The 23675-nt window shown below is 37.5% G+C and overlaps 1 protein-coding gene across 3 annotated transcripts in view; it reads right to left on the bottom strand.

Moving 5' to 3' along the window:
• DESI2 (desumoylating isopeptidase 2) overlaps positions 1–23675 on the bottom strand; it is a 41596-nt gene extending 17921 nt beyond the window's left edge. For 2 of the 3 annotated variants that reach the window (XM_068541698.1, XM_068541700.1), the window contains exon 1: positions 23401–23675. In XM_068541698.1, the coding sequence (XP_068397799.1) occupies positions 23401–23442 (42 nt within the window). In that variant the 5' untranslated portion in view covers positions 23443–23675. Of the gene's footprint in view, positions 1–16368; positions 16424–23400 lie in introns of all 3 variants that reach the window. The other variant, XM_068541699.1, reaches the window with a different exon arrangement.

Here is a 23675-nt window from a genome sequence, read left to right as displayed (position 1 = left end):
TGTTAGTTTTCTTGTCAAATATATTAAACAGAATATAATCATAAGGAAAAATCAGATAAGTCTGGATTGTGGGATATCCTATAAGAAAAGTAGCCTCGTCTTTTAAAAAACAATGACATTAAAGTCAAAAGAAGGGCGGCTATTCTTTAAGGAAGATTAAAAGGACACGATAACTATCAATATAAACAACGAAGGAGCCCTGACTGGATCCTAGATTTAAAAAAGAACAAAAAGCCAAAGACATTATTGGGGGAATTGGGGTAAATATTAATATGGACTGTTCATTAGATAAATTATTGTACCAACTGAAAACTTCTTGGGTGTGGTAAATAGTACCGTGGTTAAGTAGACAATGTATTCTTAGGAAATACATGTTGAAGTATTTAGAAATGAAATGTTATAATGGTTGTGACATTTTCTGTGTGCGTGTGTGTAGAAGAGGGTAAAAGAAAACAAATATGGTTAAAAACTGGTGAATCTAGGTGAAGAGTATATAAAACGTACTCTTCTTTCACTTTTTTTGAAGATTTAAACATTTTCAAAATAAAAAGTTAGGGGGAACCAAAGAGAACAATCTACTCCTCGTCTCCTTCTGACAGAAAAGATGCCTTTCCAAGTTTCCTGCTATCCTCCTCCTTTCTCCCCTGCCTTTTACAGAAAGAGAGTAGAAAATACCACAAGCTGATCATGCTAGTCTGCATAAAAATTCTGCTAGTCTTTTTTAAAAAACTGAGTTATAATTAACATAGAATGTTATATTAGCTTCAGGTATACAACACAGTGATTCAATATTTTTATATGTTATGAAATGATCACCACAATAAGACCAGCTACCATCCATCACCATACCAAGTCATTACAATCTTATTGATTATATTCCCTATGTGGACATCACAGCCCCAAGACTTCATTATTTTATAGCTGGAAGTCTGTATCTCTTAATCCCCCTTCACCTATTTCATCTATCTTCCCACCCCACCCTCCTATGGCAACTACTATCTATGAGTTTGTTTCTGTTCTGTCTTGTTTGTTCATTTGTTTTTGTTTTTTTATTTCAGATTCTACATATAAGTGAAATCATATGGAATTTGTTTTTCTCTGACTTATTTCACTTAGCATAATACCCTCCAGAACTATTTACGTTGCTGCAAATGGCAAGATTTCATTCTTTTTTTAATGGCTGAGTAATATTCCAATGTGTGTGTGTATTTATATATATACAATATATATATTGTATATATATACACACACACACACACACATATATACATATATACATACACACCACATCTTCTTTATCCATTCATCCATTGATGGACATTTAGGTTGCTTCTATATCTTGGCTACTGCAGTCAGTGGTTTCCTTGGCAGCCAACTTCTAGGACTTAAATTGTCTCTTCCAATTGAGAAATCTCATTGCTTATACTGTTTACAACCAATAACTTGATCTACTAACTGATTTCCTTAACAATGACACCAACAGGCTTTTGTTCTGGATGCAGACTGCTCCTACTTAAAGTTACTTGTTCTCTTTTTACAGTGTGAGCACTTCTCTTTCAAAATATAGAGTATTTTAAAAAAGAGACAGATACAAAATTGTTGTCTGCAATAATCAAAAGGTTTTAAACTCTTAATAAATTGAACATTTATTTCCATTTAATGCCTAGTATCACTTAATTTTAACACTTTATCTTTTGTTGACCAGTAAACAGCCTTCTGAAAGTGCTTTTATAATAAATTTCCATAACGGGAATCTAAAGTCTTTCATGGATTAAAAAAAAAATCTGCACACTTATTTTTAGCCAAAGAGTTAAGAAAGGGTTAGGATGGGAGTGTACTTGTCAGAGTGGGGATCCTGGACTCAGAAATCTTTTATTCTCTGCTGCTGCACAGTTGAAAAAAATCAAAAAATCTCTTCCAATTTCTGTATGTTGCCTGGTGTGTGTGTGTGTGTGTGTGTGTGTGTGTGTGTGTGTGTGTGTGTGTGTGTGTGTGTGTGTGTGTGTGTGTGTACGTATATACATACTTTAGTCTGAAATTTCCCTGCATTCAAGACTTTACATTCTACATATAAAAGGTTATGTTTTGACACATTTCATAAACTGGAAAATCTATAAAATGAGAGAAACTTAAATATGAGAGAGAAATGTACCATCTAAAAATCTGGTCAGTTCTTTGGAGTTTACTATAATGAGATCTGACCTATATAAGGTTTCTAAAGAATTGCTGAGACACTGCAATGAAAAATGAATACCTGACAGGCTTTGCAAGTGGTAATGTTACCTCTACTCTCAGATGGAAAGTTGGGCAATCAGGTAAAGTGTTTCTGCTCAAGGTTTAGGCAGCCGGCAAGCTGCTAGGAAAAGGATTTCTTAACCCAGAGATATTCCTTTGAACAGTATTAAAAAGCAGAAGTTACCCGCTCTTAACATTATTTGTTTCCTAAAGGCTCTGTCTCAATATTCTGTGCCAGGCAGGAATTAACGCTGATGTTGCTTATTCACTGTTAGCAATAACAATGAGGGACTCAATAGTTCTTTGCTTTTCATGTTCTTCGTATCTTCTGTCCTTAGAAAGGGCCCCAAATGTTAAGAGTTAATTTATTTTCTAGATTAAAGCAACTATTTACTAGTTAGATATCTATTACTAGATATCGCTACTGAACTAACAGAAACAAAATGATTATAAAGAATACTATAAGCAACTGTATACTAACAGATTAGATAACTGAGATGAAATGGATAAATTCCTGGAAAGACACAAAGTACCAAAACTGAATCAAGAAGAGACAGAAAATCTGAATAGATCTACAGAATGGGAATGAAAGAAAAGAGAATGAATTAGCAATTTTAAAACTACCCTCAAAGAAAAGCCTACAACCAGATGATTTTGGTGAATTCTACCAAATATTTAAACAAGAATACTAATTCTTCAAAAACTGCTCAAAAGAAGAAAAAGGGTCTCTTCCCAAATCATTCTATGAGGCCAGCATTAATTTGACACCAAAACCAGACAAAGACATCATAAGGAAACTACAGATCAATCTCTTATGAATACCAACTCAAAAATCCTCAACAAAATACCAGCAAATTGAATTTAGCAACATATAAAAAGGATTATACACCACGACCAAATGGTATTTATTCCAGGAATGCAAAATGGATTTAACATCTCCCAAAATCAATTAATGTAATATACCATAGCACTAGAGTAAAGGACAAAATCCACAAAATACAACACTTTTTCATGATCAAAACACTCAACAAACTAGGAATATAAGGAAACTTCCCCAACTTGATAAAGGGCATCTATGAAAAACTCACAGCTCACATCATACTTAATGGTGAAAGACTTAATGCTTTCCCTTTAAGATCAGGAACAAAACAAGGATATCTGCTCTTGCCACTTCTATGAAACACTGTACTGGAGATTCTAGCCAAGGTAAACAGAGAAGAAAAAGAAATAAAAGACATTCAGATTGGAGAAGAAGTAAAATTATCTCTATTTGCAAATGACATGATCTTGTATATAGGAAATCATAAGTAATCCACTAAAAAAATACTAAAACCAATAATAATAAACAAGTTCAGTAAGGTTGCTGGGTACAAGATTAATATACAAACATCAACTGTAATTCTATATAGTAGCAGTAAACAATACAAAAATGAAATTAGGAAAACAATTCTCTTTACAGTTGCATTAAAAAATATTTAGGGATAAATTTAACAAAGAACTACATAACTTTGTAAGTGAAAACTATGAACATCACCGAAAGAATTTAAAGACCTAAATAAATGGAAAGACATTCCATGCTCACAGATTAGAAAACTTAATATTGTTAGGACTGCAGTACTCTCTGAATTGACCTGATTCACTGCTATCCTTATCCAAATCTCAGCTGCCTTTTCTGCAGAAATTGACAAGCTAATGCTGGAAATTCAAGAGACCCATAATAGCCAAGACAATCTTGAAAAAGTTGGAATACTCACACTTCCTGATTTCAAAACTTAGTACAGGGCTACAGTAATCAACACACTGTGTAACTGGCATAAAGACAGACATACAGACCAATGGAATAGAATTCAGTTCAGAAAGAAACCCTTACATTTATGGTCAACTGATTTTCAACAAGGGTGCCAAGACAATTCAAAGGGGGAAATAAACAGTATTTTCAAGAAATGGGACGTGACAACTGGACATTCACATGCAACTAAATGAAGTGGGACTCCTACCTCACACCATATACAAAGATTAACTCGAAATGAATCAAAGACCTAAATGTAAAAGCTAAAACTATAAAACTCTTAGAAGAAAACAAAAGTATATCTTCATGATCTTAAATTAGGCAATGGTTTCTTAGTTGTGACACCAAATATACAAGCAACAAAAGAAAAAAATAAATTGGACTTCATAAAAATTAAAACCTTTCATGATTCAAAAGACACCATAAGTAAAGTGAAAAAGCAACCCACAGACTAGGAGAAATTTGATAAGGGATGTATGTCCAGAATATATAAAGAACTCTTAGAAATCAAGAACACCACAAATAACCCAATTAAAAAATGGGCAAAGGATCTAAATAGGTGTTTCTCTAAAGAAGACAGACAAATAAAAACTACCATTAGATGCATTTCACACCCACTCAGATTACTAAATTCAAAAAGACAGATATAACAAGTGTTGACAAGGATGCAGAGGAACTGGAATCCTCATACACCGATGATGGGATTTTAAAATGGTACAGCAGTTTTGTTTATTTTATTATTTTTAGTTTAAAAAATTTTTTATTTTATATTGGAGTATAGTTGCTTAACAATATTGTGTTAGTTTCAAGTGTACAGCAAAGTGATTCAGTTATACATATACATGCATCTATTCTTTTTCAAATTCTTTTCCCATTTAGGTTATTACAGAATATTGAGCAGTGTTCCCTGTGCTATACAGTAGGTCCTTGTTGGTTATCTATTTTAAACATAGCAGCGTGTACATGTCAATCCCAAACTCCCAATCTATCTTCTCCCCCCACCCTTCCCCCTGGTAACCATAAGTTTGTTCTCTAAGTCTGTAAGTCTATTTTGTAAATAATTTCATTTGTATCAATTTTTTTTTAGATTCCATATAAGCTATATCATATGATATTTGTCTTTCTCTGTCTGACTTACTTCACTTAGTATGATAATCTCCAGGTCCACCGTGTTGCTGCAAATGGCATTATTTCATTCTTTTTAATGGCTAAGTAATATTCCATAGTATATATGTAAAATGGTACAGCAGTCTTGGAAAAATTTGGCAGTTTCTCAAAAAAATATTAAGCCTAGAGTTACTATATGACCCACAATTTCACTCCTGGGTTTATACTCAAGAGAAATGAAAATATATAGTCATACGAAAACTTGTCTCAATGTTCACAGTAGTATTACTCACTATAGCCAAAAAGTGGAAACAACCCAAATGTCCCTCAAATGATGAATGGATAAATACAGTGTGGTATATCTATAAAATGTAGTATTATTTCTCAAAAAAAAGGAAAGAAGTACTGATGCATGCAGCAAATGAATGAACCTTGATAACATTATGCTAGGTGAAATAAGTCAATCATAAAAGACCACAAAGTATATAATTCCATTTATATGAAATGCCTAGAATAGGTGAATTTATACAGATAGAAAATAGATTAGTGGCTACTTATGACTGGGAGGTTTGCAGGGAAATGGGGAGTGACTGCCAATGGGTATGGGGTTTCTTTCTGGGGTGATGAAAAATGTCTAATATTGAATGCAATTATGGTTGTAAAACTCTGAATACACCAAAATCCACTGAATTGTATACAAAGGGTGAACTATATGGTATGTGAACTATACCTCAATAAAACTGTTTAAAAAATGCTAGGAATAGAAGTAAAGGATCTACTAACTTGTACCAAAGGGTAGAAGAGTATATAATTTCACAGTTGGCAAACCTAAACAAAAACTATTCTATAAATATCACGAATCCTCCAAGGACAAAGTTTCCCGCAGATACTTATCTCCAATCAAAAACTTCAATTATTTCTCAAATTACAGACCGCATTCCTAATTCCAGATAGCTGCCTTCAAAAACATGCAGAAAACAGACTATAAACAAATAACATATCAAGAACAGAAAAAAAAAAGGGAATTCCCTGGCGGTCCAGTCGTTAGGACTCTGCACTTTCACTGCCAAGGGCCTGGGTTCAATCGCTGGTCAGGGAACTGAGATCCCGCAAGCCACGCAGCGAGACTGAAAAAAAAAAAAAACCCAGGAAAAAAATATGCTCTAAATATACATGTTCTGGTCAACCACCGCTCATATATAAACAGCAGCACATTACTGAATAAATTTTATGAAGTAAATGAGATGTTTTTCTTTGGTATGAGTTTTTTTTCTGAATGGACTCCAAAGAGGGTAAGCCTTCCACAGAGATGCTCTCTAAATGTTCTTTTTTTTTTTTTTTAAAATAAATTTATTTATTTATTTTTGGCTGCATTGGGTCTTCGTTGCTGCATGCAGGCTTTCTCTAGTTGCGGTGAGCAGGGGCTACTCTTCATTGTGGTGTGCAGGTTTCTCATTGCAGTAGCTTCTCTTGTTGCGGCACACGGGCTCTAGGTGTGCGGGCTTCAGTAGTTGTGGTGCGCGGGCTCAGTAGTTGTGGCACACGGGCTTAGTTGCTCCGCGGCATGTGGGATCTTCCCGGACCAGGGCTCGAACCCATGTCCCCTGCATTGGCAGGCAGATTCTTAACCACTGCACCACCAGAGAAGTCTCTCTCTAAGTGTTCTTGTTTCTGTTAGGGCTTCCTAGCTCTGTTATCAGAGAACACGCCTGGAAGGCTCACTCTTTAAAAACTGGGCAGGCTGCCTGTGGAAGACAGGTGTTTAATTCAAGGTCAGCAAGCCTTATCTAGTCCTTCTGCCTCAAAGTCCTGCCAAGGCTATGCAGACAATATGGATGATGCCTACTTTAAGTGGAGATTTAATGATATAACTGTAAACAAGCAGAAAAAGTACAGCAGTCCCATGGCACCCACGGGGGATTGGTTCCAGAACCCCCCCAGATTCTCAAGTCCCTTATTTGAAATGGTGTGGTACAGTCAGACCCCTGCATCTGCGGATACGGAGAGCCGGCTGTGTATGAGGACTGAGTCTTTTACTGAATGATTTCAGTTGTGAAACTCTCCTACAATGATTTGCTGTTGATAGTTATTCATGCAATTACTATCCTCTCATAGTTTAAGATTTTTTAAATTAATAGTGTTTCTCAATGCTCCTCTAACTTGTTTTCCGTCCTTTGTCATTACTTTAAAAAATTATTTACCACTGTCAAAACGTTTCACATGGCATCTCTGGAATTAAAATCTCCCTACAAAGCTCAAAAGAGCTTCTTAAACTTGCTATGTGGAAATTCATGCTTTTGTAGAACGATAAAACATTGATATTTTCTAACAGAAGATATAAATATGCAACATGAAATCACAGCCAAGAACATGTATCCATGAAAAACAAACAAACCAAGCTGCTGAATTAGATATGACTGGATGTTAGCAAGATTTCTGTTAATTTTTGTTGGGTATGTCTTCATTGATTTTGTTGTCTAAATAGCAGCAGATGCCAAAAGTTTGAAATTATATACTTGGGAAACATGGATAATACAGGACAATTTTATTTAAAGGCTTAGCTTTTTATTTGAATTGGGAAAAGACCACTTTTATTGCTAGAGTTTGTCCAAGTCTAAGAGTACAACCAGTATTCAGGAGACTAGTTGAACTATTGCTCTGAGACAACTGCAGAAGCTGGGATGAAGAGGTATATATAATGACACTGGGGCCAGCCCTGCAGAGAAAGCTTACCACACAGGGCCATGCTGTGTGAGGCAGGAGTGAAATGGAACACTAGGGGCAGATCCACTAAAGGAAACTATACATTCAAGTTTACCCAATGCTGACAACTATACAATCTCTCAAGGATTATATGAAAAATCAGATGTTTTCATTTGAAAGTTTACAGTTTGATTCTTCTCAAACTTTTCCCAGCATACGAAAGGAAAACAGTAAACCAGCCAGCTGCTACCACAAAATAGTATCTCTCGAACCACGAAACAACGGCAGAGTTACCACAACATGTCCATGTCAACCACCTACTAAACCATTTGGTTAGCTTAATCTAAGGCTATCTTTCCCTTAGGATCAAACAGGAAAGCCCACAACGTTCCTGTGTTCCAGTCTGGATCACAAGAGTATTGCTTCTATTATCTTTGAATTTACTTCAGAGTTTATTGCTTGGATAGAAAACGGTTGATCCAAGCATTACAACGAACAACGCTGAAGCATTTGAACTATAGTGGAAAGACACTGGGCTGAGTGTCAGGAGATGGGGGTTCTTTGCCTTGTTTTCTTCATAGATATTTGGTAACTTTAAAAAAGTTTTTTTAAGTTTTATTTTAAAATTTTTAAAAATTTTATATTGGAGTATAGTTGATTAACAATGATGTGTTAGTTACAGGTGTACAGCAAAGTGATTCAGTTATACCCATACAAGTATCCATTCTTTTTCAAATTCTTTTCCCATTTAGGTTATTATAGAATATTGAGCTGAGTTCCCTGCGCTATACAGCAGGTCCTTGTTGGTTATCTATTTTAAATATAGTAGTGTGTACATGTCAATCCCAAACTCCCAATCTATCCCTGTCCCACACTGATATTTGATAACTTTTAAAGATACCCAATATGTCTCAAAAAGTGTTTGATTCCAATTCAGATCCTGGAGCCAGAACACCTTGGTTCAAATTCTGACTTCATTATTTACTAGTTGTGTGACCTGGGTAAAGATATTTATCCTCTCTGTCCTTATTTATAAAATGGAGATAATAAATAGTATCTTCCACAGAGGACTATTATGAGGATTAATAAATTAGTATGTATAAAGTACTTAGAACAGTGCTTGACCTATAGTAAACATTAAGCATTAGTAGTAGCAAACACATATATTGATAATATGATCCTTCCCTAATACTCTGTTCTACACATTGGTAAAGGGTCGTATGCACGTGTAAATAAGCAGATTGGTTCTGGCTATCTGTTAATTTTCAGAATTTTCAAGAATCTTTGGGAGTTGATGTCAAATTACCAAGAGCAGTGACTCACTAAACTGAGTAGCAAACAATAGCAGAGTTAATTTGACTCTAAGACTCCTATAAGCAATTATTTATATTCTTGAAAAGTACAGATCTGAGTAAAAGGTCTCTGTAAATAAGGCAGTGGTTTTATAGGATTCTTATAGATTCATGAAGGGCATGAGCAAAGGGCTGGAGAACCCATCTCACTTTGGTGCTAGGACCTTACAGTCTTATACTTCCTAAGTCCATGGAGGTGGCAAGTAAGTAAAGAGAAGAGGGCCAAGGAAGGACCACTAATACACGCTTTACCTCCTCTGATACCAGCCAGTGTCACTGAAGTGTAGAAGGCTTATCAAAGCATTCCAAAGTATTAATATAAAAAGGTAAGAGTTTCGAAACCATTCACAGAAAAGTTATCATCTTGAAATATGTGGGAAGGCAATAAATACATAAATAACTATAGTTAACTTTTGAGCTCAATCTTGCTTCAATGCAAAAATTGGCCTAAATATTTCTATTTATTATTTTAAAGCATTGCTTACAGAAGTGAACTGACTGTACTATTTTATAGTCATATATTAAAATGTTAAGTTCTTCTTCTGATAGAGAACTTTCATTAAACTTCATTTCAGTCAGTGATTTGCTTTATTCATTTAATAAAATGTTATGCTTCCTGTTTGAAAGCAACAGCAATGATAAATGCTATCTCCCTAGTCTGGAACTTAAAACACTTAATATAAACACTTAGAGCCTGGGTCTGACTTCCTTAGAAGGCAGTATTAAATGATCTAAGTATAAAGTATGACTGTTTCCCCTATAAACTAGAACCAGTGTTCACTGGATTAAAAGTAAGCATTTTACTTAATTCCCAAAAAAAGGTGTTTAGGACAAGGCATTTCAATTACTGAGTTAAAATTCCAAAATAAACTGTGACTAGTAGAGATTGTGGGATAATTATTATAGTGCCATCTCATATAAAACTGTCCTTGATGTTCACACTGTTAAACTACCTTATGAGGTCTTTCTGGTACCACTGGATTTAGCCCAAGATAACCTTACAGCAAATGCTATCTAATATTGACAGTAAATCATATTTAATGCTAGTCATAAAGCAGAGAGACAATAACTCACTGAATGAACTGAGATTTTCTAGTATCTTTTTTAGATGAAATCATGAATATCCAGTGCTATGTCTGTTAATTTGCCTTATACTATAAGAAATATATAGATTCTATTCCATCATAATTATTTCTAAGAAAATGTCCAATCTTTTCACTACCTGAAAATATTATCTAATAAGCACATGGCCGACTTTCTATGTCTTAGAAAAAAAAATCTTTATGTAACAAAAACATTTTCATTACAAAGTTATTTATAAATTGTTGATAACAGTAGGTATTAAGCCTCAATTTTTTAGAGTACATAATCTCTCCTGATTATGAAAGATTTGTCAGTCATTTTTTAGTTAATAGTGTTTCAAGTTTCATAAATGTTCTGTAAAAAAAATTTTTTTCTCTTTTTGAGACAGTGTAGCCAAACATAAACATATGCACAAAAGCTAGCCTAGTCAAACTTCCTTGTTTGCTGGGACAGTCCCAGTTTACGTTTGCTTCAATATAACTATTAAGCCTGCACCCTCTTTTACTCTGTGGTCTCAGTTTTGATGATAAAATTTAAAGTTAGCCTAAGACTGGCCTTCTTAAGAACTGTACTCTGAGTCTTAAAAAGCTCCTAAGCACTGTCCTGATCTCATGAGTGTGAATATGCCTAATTACATACTGACATGATAATCTAAAAACCAAGGAAAATGTGGTGACATGTATTTTGTACAGAGCTAAAGGTTCCTCCTCTTTATTAACTACACAAACTAATTTTCAAAAACAAATTATTATGTTTACCAAAGGATCTAATTTCTAAGACCCACAACAAGCTAGACACAGGATGACTGTGAATTAAGTTATTTAAAGGAGAATAGATTTTTAAAAGTCAAATCAACAGTGAACCGAATGCCCCTTGAATATTTTTAAGACTAACCCTATTTTATATAATCCACTGTTTGACTCTACTAGTGATGATAAGTAGATGGGGCAGGGTACTGCCAATTCTTGGTCCTGAACCACATCTACACCAGAAAACCATGTTCTGGAAAATCTCTCGTATCAGGCACTTAATTTAGTTGTGTGAAATAAAAATGTTAGTAAAACCCTGAAACTCCTTTTAAGAAGGCCTATTTGTACCTGACTATGCTCCTGGATTGGGTTCTAAAACTGCATGAGATCTGAGACAAAGTCTTACTTAATTCTGTACCCTCCATGTTGCTTAGTGTATTGTATTATATTGTACTTAGATCACTCAAATACTTGATGAGCTAAAATGTAGCAAGGAATATGTAATGCTTTTCCCTTTGTCCTGTTCTTAAATGTGACCCATGGGAAAGCAACTCCATTCTTTCTCTCATTCAAGAAATATGTATTGAACACCTATTATGTGCTAAGAACTAGCAATACAGAAGTGAACATGATCAAGTTCCTGTACTCATGGAGCTTGCCTTCTTGAGAGGTATCTCTTAAACTGCAGGTTTAAAACCCATTAAAGAATCCTAAAATCATTTCAGCGGGTTGCACCAGCATTATTTTAAATGAATGAAACATAATGCAATAGAACTTATCAGAGGACATCACACACAGCAAGGTGTTTCCTGAACATCTGGTTTCAGTTACATGAGTGTATAATAAATATTATGTAAAATGTATATTTTAGTTGGTCCAGGATAAAATTGAGAAACAGTTCTAGCAGGTTCCCCTAAATTGCATCTCAATTTAAATCTCATTTAAAATTTTTACTTACCTACGAAGCTATAAATAAAGCAAGTTAGACAACTTTGATTCAATACAATGTATGTGCCAGGGACTCTGCCAGGCACCGGGGGTACAAGGGTGATTAACTCACAGTGCTTGTCCATAAGAAACTCAGTAAGAATGTAAACAGTCAGTCAAAATTTGACAAATATGTGTGTAATAAATTAATAACTCATTTTTTGGGTTACTCTAACACATGCTTTCACTTATTCTTTCATAGTAACAGTCCACATAAAATATGTAAATCACTTTTGGGATATTCAAGCAAGTAATTTGTGCCCAAGGCCACATAATGAGTGGCTAAACTGTAAACAGAGCCCAGGTTTCTTAGCCTTCACCTGGTGCTTTTTTTAAATCACATGACTACTTCCTAATAGTCTCATGTGGCTTTGATTTTCTTTACATGATCTTGAAGTATCCTGAAACTTCAGAATAAGATGCAGATCAATACTATTAGTTCATTATTTTTCCTTAAATGTGAAATTATGGTGACCTATCATGTACCGTCGCAAGTAAAAAGAAATAGCCATCACTTACTCTTTGCCTAAATGCCATATGACATGCCTACCTTATTACTAGTTTAGTAATGTAGAGACCTCCTATTCTGGGAACTAACCCTCAAATCTGAAGGAGTGGGAAAGTCTAGAAGATACGTTCCTTCTGGAAACTAGAATTTCGACTGTACTTCAACCAGACAACTCTTTTTATACTATTCAGTAGACTAGAATACACACAACAGATTATACTGAGAACTGCTGGAGACAATTAACATGTTAACTTTATCTGGTGGTTCATTTAACTTAGTGTTGGGCAGTGAGCTAGAAATTATAATTACACTATGGTATACAAACCAATCTCAAGCTAAGTTGTTTATTTTTAGATTCCACAAATATTTAAAGACATAAATTAGATCCATTAAGTTCATCTGGCAGAAAGGCTGAAGACCAGCTGTCAACTCTAACACACAAAGGGAAAAAAAAGGCTATACAATTAACCCCAACTTTATACAACTTTATACATATGATGGAGATCTTGGAGATGGTGTCAAATGTACAAAAGCCCACATTTTTTTAAATCTAAATTTACTATTAATTTTTTTATACAATTTTTAAAAGGTTGCTTTCCATTTACAGTTGTTATAAAATACTGGCTATATTCCCCGTGTTGTACAATACGTCCTTGAGCCTATCTTACACCCAGTAGTGTGTACCCACCCCCGCACTCCTCTTTTCCGCACCCTTGCAAACTGGTAACCACTAGTTTGCTATCTATTCTACAACAGCCTGCTTTTAATGTTTCAATCTGGGGAGCACTTTGTTCTGTGTACTAACACTCCTTTAGATAAAGTGAAGAAATTCCAAAACTCGAGTTATTAAGTGTAGCAATGGCTGAAAGTATACAAACGGAAGCTCATTTAGCTTCTACAATCCCGCAAATAACAACACTAGCAATAACAATAGCTAACACTTTCTAGTGCTTATCATGTGCCAGGTATCATTCTATGCATTTTACATAAATTGACTCATATGATCCTTAAAAAGACCCTATGAGCTAGGTACAGTACTATACCCATTTTATTTTATTTTTAAATTTTTTGGCCATGCTGCCTGGCATGTGGGATCTTAGCTCCCCGACCAGGGATCGAACCAGCACCCCCTGCATTGGAAGCTTGGAGTCTTAACCACTGGACTGCCAGGGAAGTCCTATTCCCATTTTAGAAAGAAATAGAAGCACAGAGAAGTTAAGTAATTTTTCTAAAGTCACACAGCTAAAAAGCAGGAGGTAGAATACAAATCCATGCAGCCTGATGCCAGGCTAAACCACAAAAAACTGCATTTCATTACTTCCAGTAACAGATTCCACACAGTAAGCGTGACCAAGGAGAAGGTAGAGAAGGCGTGACCAAGGAGAAGGCAGGCCTGTCTCAGCCCTGACTCTTTCTCACATCGATACTCTTGTTCTGAACCAGTGTGGATGCTTTAGGACTCTCACTTGCCACCTGACTGGCTAGCGAGACCCGTCAAGAGACCAGAGCAAAGCAGGTCCCCGGAGGTGAGCAGCCAGGCACAGGGTTGAAACCCAAAGCCACTGCAGGTGTCCAGCAGCATGCTTCTCCATCCTGCAAGTAGCAGCAATGAACAAGAGGACACAGTGGAGGAAGAAACTGTTTCAGGACGACAAGTCCCAGGAGAACTTCAGGTAAGTCCAACAAACCTTTTTAAAGTGATTACTATGTTCCAAGCTCTGGGAATAAAAAGAAGAGTAACACACCGTCTCTGCCCTCAAGCTCACTGCAGAGTGAAGAACTTATAAACAGAGATAATAAGGACTGGAAAAGATTACAGCAAATTCATATGCTGACTGGAATGACAGTAGAGGGGGAAAAACTGAGAGAGAACAGAAGAAAAGCAAAGTCCTTGCATAGGAGAGCATGGGCTTCAGCACACAGTGGAAGGTTTGACCTCAGGCAGGGACACTGGCAATTCATTCCCTTTCCATGTAATAGGAGGGAGGTGAACAGTGGTGGTGGAAGGATGAGAAAATTCTCTTCTATCGTTTTTTTTTTTTTTTTAATTTAAGTGAAATAAGCAGTGAAGCCATCAGCTGACAGCAAGGAATGTGGGGAGACAGTATGAAATACTGTAGTTGTCTTGGAGAGTGGGAAAGTCAGTTGACCATAGAAATAAGGAAGCATTGCCAGATGGCACTTAAGGTCCTCTTGGGGTTTGTGGTCATGATTTTAAAGTGAGATTAGTCTGTATGGTTGTATATTTTTCTCTAGCTGCATTTGTCTGCTGAGGTGTAGAGTACATGGAGAGTTCAATTTAACTACATTTGCCAGACAAATATGACAGAGGGAATGATTAAAATTGTAGACTACAAAATCTAACTTAGATGGCAGGGGGAGAGCATGGGAGTGATTATTTTAAGGAATTGACTCACGTGATAGTCGGGGGTGGCAAGTGTGAAATTTGCAGGGCAGGAGAGCAGTCAGGAAAGGCAGGGAAGAGGTGATGTTACAGCTCGGCTGTCGGCAGAATTCCTTCTTCCTTACGGGACCACAGTCTTTTCTTTTAAGATCTTTAACTGATTGGATGAGGCCCACCCACATTATGGAGGATAATTTGCTTTACTCAGTCTCCTGATTTAAATATTAATCACATCTAAAAAATATCTTTATAGCAACATCTAGACTGCTGTTTGACTGAAAACTGGGTACTCTGCCCTAGCCATGCTGACCCATAAAATTAGCCATCAGAGGACCATTTACAGAAAAGGTTTAGGATGTAGGGGATTTTAAAAATCACTACCCATTCATGAGTTCCAAAGAGCACAGTTAAAGTTAGTTTAGGAATGGGTGTAAGATTAGGACAAATAAAAAGAGAAACACAGCACTTTCCAAGGATGAGGGCTGCTATATGGTGGTTAAGGGCACAGATTTTAGTGTCAGAGCTCTTTGTTCAAGACTGCTCTATCACTTATGGCATGATTCTGAGCACATTCTTCAACTAAGCCCCAGTTTCATCATTTTTTAAAAAGGATATGAGGGAATGGCTTATTGCAATGGCTGGCATACAGAAAACATTCAAAAATGTTAGCTCTAATTTTTTTTTAAAGGTTTATTTATTTATTTACTTATTTTTAATTTATTTATTTTTGGCTGTGTTGGGTCTTAGTTGCGGCACGTGGAATCTTCGTTGAGGCATGTGGGATCTTTCGCTGTGGCACGCAGGGCTCTTTGTTGTGGTGCGCGGGCTTCTCTCTAGTTGTGGCGTACGTTTCTCTCTCGAGTTGTGGCGCGCAGGCTCCAGGGCACATGGGCTCTGTAGTTGTGGCGCCCGGGTTCCAGAGCGCGTGGGCTGTGTAGTTTGCGGCACACAGGCTCTAGTTGAGGCGCACAGGCTCTAGTTGAGGTGCGTGAGCTCAGGCTTAGTTGTCCCGCGGCATGTGGGATCTTAGTTCCCCGACCAGGGATCAAACCCCTGTGCCCTTCATTGTAAGGCGGGGTCTTTACCACTGGACCACCAGGGAAGTCCCGTTAGCTCTTATTATTATGAGAAAAGACTCAATATTGTAAATCTATCAATTCTCCCCCAAAATTATTCATAACTTTAATGTCATTACACTTAAATTTTCAATGACATTTTTTACAAATTGATTTTAAATTTTATTTGAAAAATAAATGTGTGGGAAAAACAAAGAGAATTCTGAAAGAGAATATGAGAAACTTATCACCAGTTATCAAAACACAGTAGAATACTGCAATTAAACAACTGTAATGGTGCAGGAAGTGGTAACTAAATAAATGAATAGTATAGAAAGTCAAGAAATAAACTTATATATCCATGATAATTTAAGACAGGATAAACGTGGCACGTACCTCCAATTAACATGGGGAACCATGGATCATTCATTAATTAGTACTGGTTTTCCACCTGGGAACAAACATGTAGATTATTTCTATAATTTTAGGCTAGGGGAAGCCTTTCTAGGGATGACATGAGACTGAAATGTCATAAAACAAAAAAATCTTGTGGGCTACTGGGTATACAGCTAAAAGAACTGAAAGCAGAGACTTGAACAGATTTATTTGTAGACCCATGTTCACAGCAGCATTATTTACAATAGCCAAAAGGTGGAAGCAAACAAGTGTCCATCAACAGATAAACGGATAAACAAAATGTGGAATATTATTCACCTTTAAGAAGGAAGGAAATTCTGACACATGCTACAACAGGGATGAAACATGAGGACACTATGCAAAGAAAAATAGGTCAGTTACAAAAAGACAAATAATGTATGATTCCACTTATATGAGGCATCTAGTCAAATTCATAGAGAAAGAAAGTAGAATGGGAATAACCAGGGACTGAGGGGAAGGGGAAGTGGGAAATTGTTGTTTCATGGGTATAGTTTCACTTTTGCAAGATGAAAAAGTTCTGGAGATTGGCTGCACAACAATGTGTTATACACTGAACTACACAGCTAAAAATGGTTAAGACAGTAAATTTTATGTGTATTTTAACAAAATAAAAAAAAAAAAAAGACAAAAAAGTATGGAATTTTTTTCACAGCCTTACAAAGTACTTCTAAAAAAGAAAATGAGTAATAGCCATGAAAACTTTGGAATGATAATAAAGGGAAACTGGCCCAGCCATATACTAAGTATATTGTGAAATTATAATAATTAAAATAGTGTAGTAATCAGACTAGGATCAATCCTGTATGGGCAAGAATTTAGTATTATGATAAGGATGACATCACAATTTAGTGAGGAGAGACTTTTATTTCAAATAATGTGGGGTTAATTAGTTAATTTTTGAGTTATTGTTTTGGGGGTAGGGGACTATCACAGTCATACACCAAAATACATTCCAAATAAATCGAAACAAAATTATTTACATGTATCTCGTTTCCCTTTATTATTGTTCTGCCTTTCTCATAATTTAAGATTATTTTGGCAGTCTTCTCTTTATATTCTAGTAACCAACTGGGTGATATTTGAACAATAATCGTGCTTTGGAATTTAAATACTTATAGAAAATCTGACAGTCAACAAATGGAAAGTGTAAGTATAACCTGTCTTAAGAAAAATCCATTTAACAAAAGATTTCACCTAAAATAGTAGGCTCTCCTTAGTATTTAAAGTATTTAATTTATAAGTTTCACTAAATTCTATACTGTTAACTTTATTCATCATCACGTGACCTCAGGATCGGTATACACTACACCACTGCAGTTTGAAGGGTCTGTAGTCATCAACATGCTTGGACCCTTAACATCGGAGTATTTGCCAATCATAAAAGATTCCCATACTTTACTTTCTGAATACAGTTGACCCTTGAACAACACGAGACCACTTAATACGTGGATTTTTTAAAATAAATATACAGTCAGCCCGCCGTATCCACAGGTTCCGCATCTGCGCACATGGAGGGTCAACCACAGGATTTGAGCATCTGCAGATTTTGGCATCTAGGGTGGATCCTGGAACCAATTCCCCCATGGATACTGAGGGACGACTGTACATCAAATTTTCCATTTTAAATTACTAGGTTAACATTTATTTCATGCCAAGTCAAGGGACTGCTAAAAGGGAACACTGAACATTTTTGGGTTTACAAAATACCTTTCACAGATGGTGTGGTAGGCAGAATGACTCCTTAAGATGTCCAGATCCTGCTCTCCAGAACCTGTGAATATGCTATATTACATGACAACGGGACTTTGCAGATGTAAGGTTACAGACTTTAAGATAGATACTACCCTGGAATATCCTCGTGGGTCTCATCTAATTATAAGAGCCCTTAAAAGCAGAGAACTTTTGCTGGATGGAGGTAGGAGACATGTGGGAGAAGGGAGGCCAGAGATATGTGAAGTGTGAGAAGGACTCAATGCATTATTGCCGGTTTGAGGAGGAAGGATGCAAGAGGCTTTAAGCATCTGAGAGAGGCTCGGCTGACAAAACAACAAGGAATGGGACCTCAGGCCTACAACTGCAAGCAACTGAATCCTGGGAACAATCTAACGGGCTTGGCAGCAGATGTGTCCCCACAGCCTAGGCCAGCTGACACCTTGCTTTCAAGCCTTGTGAGATCTGGAGCAAAGGAACCAGCCTAGTCCACCTGAATGTCTGACCTACAGAAGTGTGAGAGAATAAATCTGCATTATTTTAAACCACTAAGTTTTGGGCAATTTGTTATTGCGGGAATATAAAACAAATATATAGAGGGACTGGATTCTTTTATACACTAAACCAAAAAAAAAAAAAAAGAAAGAAAGAAAAGAAAAAAGAAGAGGAGATACTGTCAGAGATAACATAGGAGGGCAGATTTATGACTGTCCCCCTTTTTTTTTTTAGCTAGACTCACGGGTCACTGTTTCTATGTCAAGTGGTAGGAAAGTCACTGGCCCAAGAAGCATACTTGGTACAAGAAAGTTAAGACTAGTTCCTATTAACTAGTTAAATCTTATTAAAATTCAGGAACTGACAATGTTTTTGAAGGGATTATCTTCCAAGGAGTGACTAAAATCCAAGTTCAAAGAATAAACAGATTAAGAACATTTCTTCAGTCTAGTTACACAGTGTTAAAAAAACAAAAATCAAAAACAAAACAAAAAAACAATGTCAAAGAAGAATAACTGATGTTATTTTGCTATCCTATTTCCCTTCTTGGTCCAATAAAGCTAAAATCCTGCAATAAACTAAGTAAAAGTACAAGGAAAAAAACCCAGAAATAGGTATGTGACACAGGGAGAAGAGGGACCAGATGACCTTTTCATGCCATTTAAGTACTAGCACCATTCCCGATAAAACTGCCTAGTTAAAATCCCATTCATTTGGTAAGTATTTACTTGCAGAACACATTCTAGTGGCAGGCCCTGTTCTAAACACTGGTGGTAGTACGATGCTGTCAAGGAACTTACAGTTTAGTGGGATGCACAGAATTATAATACATGCAGTGATTGAGACACGTAGAAAGTACAACTAGGGCACAGATGTCAAGCCAAGTCTGATGAATAAAGGCTAAGCTACAGCTACAAGGAGCAGGGGGTTACAGCTGATCAACGCTGGAAGAGGACATTCCAGACAGAATGATCAGCATGTGTAAGAGAACCTGGGTACAGTACAGCTTATTCGGATAACGTAAAAATTTCATCGTCTGAGCATAAAGAGTGTATGTTGGGGGGAGGGGAGACAGTGGGGGATTGGTAGGAAATGGGCCTTTAACAAGAAATGGGGTGGGGCTGGGGGGGGGTTCGGTAGAATAACGGGGAAGGGTCTGAAGTCAGGAAAGGAGAAAAGGGAAAAAAGTTTGTTCCTGGACATGCTGATTTAATGATATTATGGAATCACTTAGGTGAAAAGTATATTTAAATGAGTCTGAAACTCTTTCAGGAAGTCTGAATTAGACCTACAGATGTACGGTAAGTCAGACCGTGTCACACCTGCATGGCCTCACACTCTCTAGGAGTGTAATGCAGACAGGAGGATCAAAAGAACGGAGTCCAGACAAAAACTGCCTCATTTGAAGAGTCCTAGAAATTGTTTCTTTTCTATTAAGACTCTGAAGATGTACAGGTACTATTTAACAATAGGAAAAAAATTGTTTATGGAATGAATCTACAAACATCATCATATTACTGCGTATTTTTACTTTATAAAAATTCCTTAGTAGCACAAAATCCGTATCTATGACACATGAAGACTTTGTGCTAAAGTGACTATACCAGAGACTGGCCCAGCAAGTGAAACTAATCTGAATCACCTGCTTTACTATGTATGCCAGTAAGTTAGCAATATGTGAATAACCTCATTCCCAAGACTTGGAAAATAACTCCAGGACATGTTTTATTGGTGGTAGATTACCCCAAAGTACAGAGAGGAACATAATCACTGAGAAGGCAGCAAGCAATAATTAAGCAGCACTCTGTAAGATTAAGTAACCTTTTGAGGATTATACTATTTCTTCATGAGAAGAAAGTTAATTCAAATGACCCTGATACAATTATTTTCATGTATGTGGCAGAGTTATGGGAGAAAAGAAATGGTGAGCAGCTCCCAATCTACTGAACAGGAAAAATACAGTCACCTAGAGCAGGCAACAGTCTCACAGAGAAAGAGGTACAAGGATACACCACAAGAGGTCCCTAGAAACAGTGGTTATAAGTGCAAATCAAAGGCTGATTTTCATGTTTACGAAGTCTGGACTAGACAGATAGTTGATGTACTAGGCCTGTACAGACAGACCACAGCAATCCTCATCAAAGTCATTTATGATGAATAGGAAGTACTACCGAAGATAAAAGGAATTTGCCCTTGACATCAAGCAAAAATGTTTCAAAAACCAAAACTGACTTGAGAAAAATGAGTATAATAGATACAAATTTGTACCTCAACCCACTGGTCTTAATTCTAAAACGTAACTCTGATCACATTGCTCCTCACCACAAAAACTTTAAATGGTTCCCCCTGGCTCACAGACCACCCCCTCAGCCCCAAACCAATAAAAATTCTAATCAAACTGAAAGTTTTGTCTCCTTTCATGCGTCCTACACTCTAGCCATACTGGATTTCCCAAATCCAACCTATGCTTTCCTACTCCTGCCACTCTGTTCATGCTGAATGTTCCCTGCCTGCGGAAATCCTACCAATCCTTCAGGTTTTGCCCCCTTTATCTTTCAGCATTCCCTGATCCTACAAGCACACTCAGTCTTCTTTACATCTTGTTCTGCTCTTATCAAAAGCATGGTATTCTGTTTTGGATTGTTACTACTGTTGTAACTCCCCTATGACTTTCTAAATTCCTTAAAGAAAAAAGGATAATTAATTAATTTTTGTGACTTCTACAGGGTCCTAACTAAATAATTGTAGGTTGCTGAGTTAGTGACACAAAACACTGACAGACCGAAAGCCCTTAAAAGAACATATAAAAGCAAGTCTATTAGAAGTCTAATAATTCAGCTAGTTACCATTCTGCTAAACATTCACATGCTCCTTCTCCTCCTGCTGACACAGGAATTATTCAGTAGAGAAAATAATGAAACAGACTGTGGTCTAGAAATTCTAGATCCTATTCATAGTTACCTGGGAAGGTTTAACCTACCCTGTTCTCTGTTTCCTTTGTAACTACCTACTTTACAAAAGTGATGTGAAGAATAAGATCTTTGTTACCCAGTTAATATTTTTTAAATCTTTCAGGACACTCCTCCCTTTAAAATATACTGGTTTTAATATCATCTCTAGCTTTTCCTACGTTTACCACATGGCAATGATTTTTGTGATTCACAGAATACCTAAAGTGTAAAAAAGGCCATTATAAGCCAAAGAATGTATTTTCAGTTTTATTAAAAAAGCAAAACATTCTCTTCCTCTACTTTCACAGACTCCTTTTAGGCTATGAAACCGTGGTCCTCTGGCCACTGCATAATCGTAATTTCTAAAGAGGTTTAATAATGTAGAAGAAAAGGGATATTGTGCTCTCAAGAGCAGAATATATCCTGAGGGACAGACGGTTTGTAACAATCTTCATGAATAAACAAGAAACCAAATTCAGATCTCTGGGGGCGGGGTGGGGAGGCAGGTAAACAGAAACAATAAAAGAGCAATAAAAATTCTTGGAAAATAAAGGCATCCACAGCTATCCACAAAAAGTTTTACTCTAGAGAATTATTTACTCTAGAGAATTATTACTCTAGAGGATTACAGTCTTCTCTGTAACTTTTTCTATCATGTGCCACTTTTCTCAGTACGTTAACCCATCTCCTTTCACCTCCCAAGTTTATATGTGAACTCAACAGAGATCTGATCTCAAATCTCAAGCAGTCCTTATGGCCTCACTTAATTCCCAGATTGTGGCATGGGAATCCCTTTCTACCCAAGATGTTACACTGTAAATTTAAAAACTTAAAAACAATACAAGGGAGTAAAAATTTTAGATCTATGATTGAGAACCGAGACTCCTGACCGCCAGTATTTTTGCTCTTCTGTATCTTTAAGACAACAAAAATAATGTTGGGGACTTTTTCATTTGTCAATCCACTTAACAAGAAATTTTAAACATCGCAGGTAGAAGGGACCCCTTATGAAACAAAAACTAATCAACCGAAGGCAAACAAACACAAGCACGCATCTAACTGCAACAGTAACTGTGTACTGGGTATTTCAATGGCAATTATAAGGCAAACCAAGCCTCGGACTCAATTCTGTGTGCTCACAGTACTCCAAAGTTAGATGACAACAAACAAGTTCTTCCCGTCACTCTCCTGTGGTCACGTCAGATACCTGTTGCATCACCTGGAAAGTGGTCTCCAGAATCTAGGAAAGGAGCACCACCATGATCCCTAAATAATTCAGCTGGGCTATTTTCTGGATAAATTTTAGCCTCATTGATTTTAATGAGGTTGCCTTGGAGGCAAGGGTGTCTTGGCTGCTGTTCACTTTTAAAGAGACTCTATAACACAGACATCACAAGCGGTGACTTTGTGGACTTAGAAAGAAGAGCTTGGGAGTTTTTGAAGTCTTGGGCTGGTTTGGCAGAGCAGGCAGTCGGCGTGGGAGAAGCGGGGCTGCCCCGGAGTCCGGGTGGTGGAGTGGGAAGTCCGACCCGCGACCCAAGCTTCGCGGAAGGGACAAGAGGGTCGGGCCCAGCCCAGGGTCCGGGCCAAGTCGGGGCACGCGAAAGATTCAAGGCGAACCGAGTCTTGGCCAAAGCCCCGGGGCAGACTGGGCAACGCTAACAAGCGCGTCGACGTTTACAGGGATTAAAAAAATAATACTCCCCTCCCCCCACCCCAGAGAACCAAGCGGGAGGCAGCGACGCGAGGTAGGAAGCGCGTGGGGCCGGGTCCGAGCCGACCGGCGAGAGGATGCGGGCCCGGGCCGGGCTCCGGCCGCTGGGACCGTACTCACCATGTCGTACACGTTGAGCACCACTAACTGGTTAGCCCCCATCCTCCTCCCGGCGGCCGCCGCCTCGCCCTCCAGCTGCTTCGTCTCCGCGGGGCCGAGGCCGCTCTCACCCCCGCGGACGCCTCAGGGGGCCGGAGCCGGGCACTAAGCGCACAGCGCGGCCCGCGGCAGCCGGGGCGGGAACATCGGGAAGCGACTCGTTCCCGGGCGCCGCCAACTAGACGCTCTGCGCCGACCGGGCCGGACCGCAGGCGGCCCGCTCCGGCTCAGGCGCC

Source organism: Eschrichtius robustus, chromosome 3 (genome assembly GCF_028021215.1).
Source record: "Eschrichtius robustus isolate mEscRob2 chromosome 3, mEscRob2.pri, whole genome shotgun sequence".
Classification (NCBI taxonomy): domain Eukaryota; kingdom Metazoa; phylum Chordata; class Mammalia; order Artiodactyla; family Eschrichtiidae; genus Eschrichtius; species Eschrichtius robustus.
Note: the sequence above shows the minus strand (reverse complement) of the source record. Positions and strands in the feature narration are given on the sequence as shown.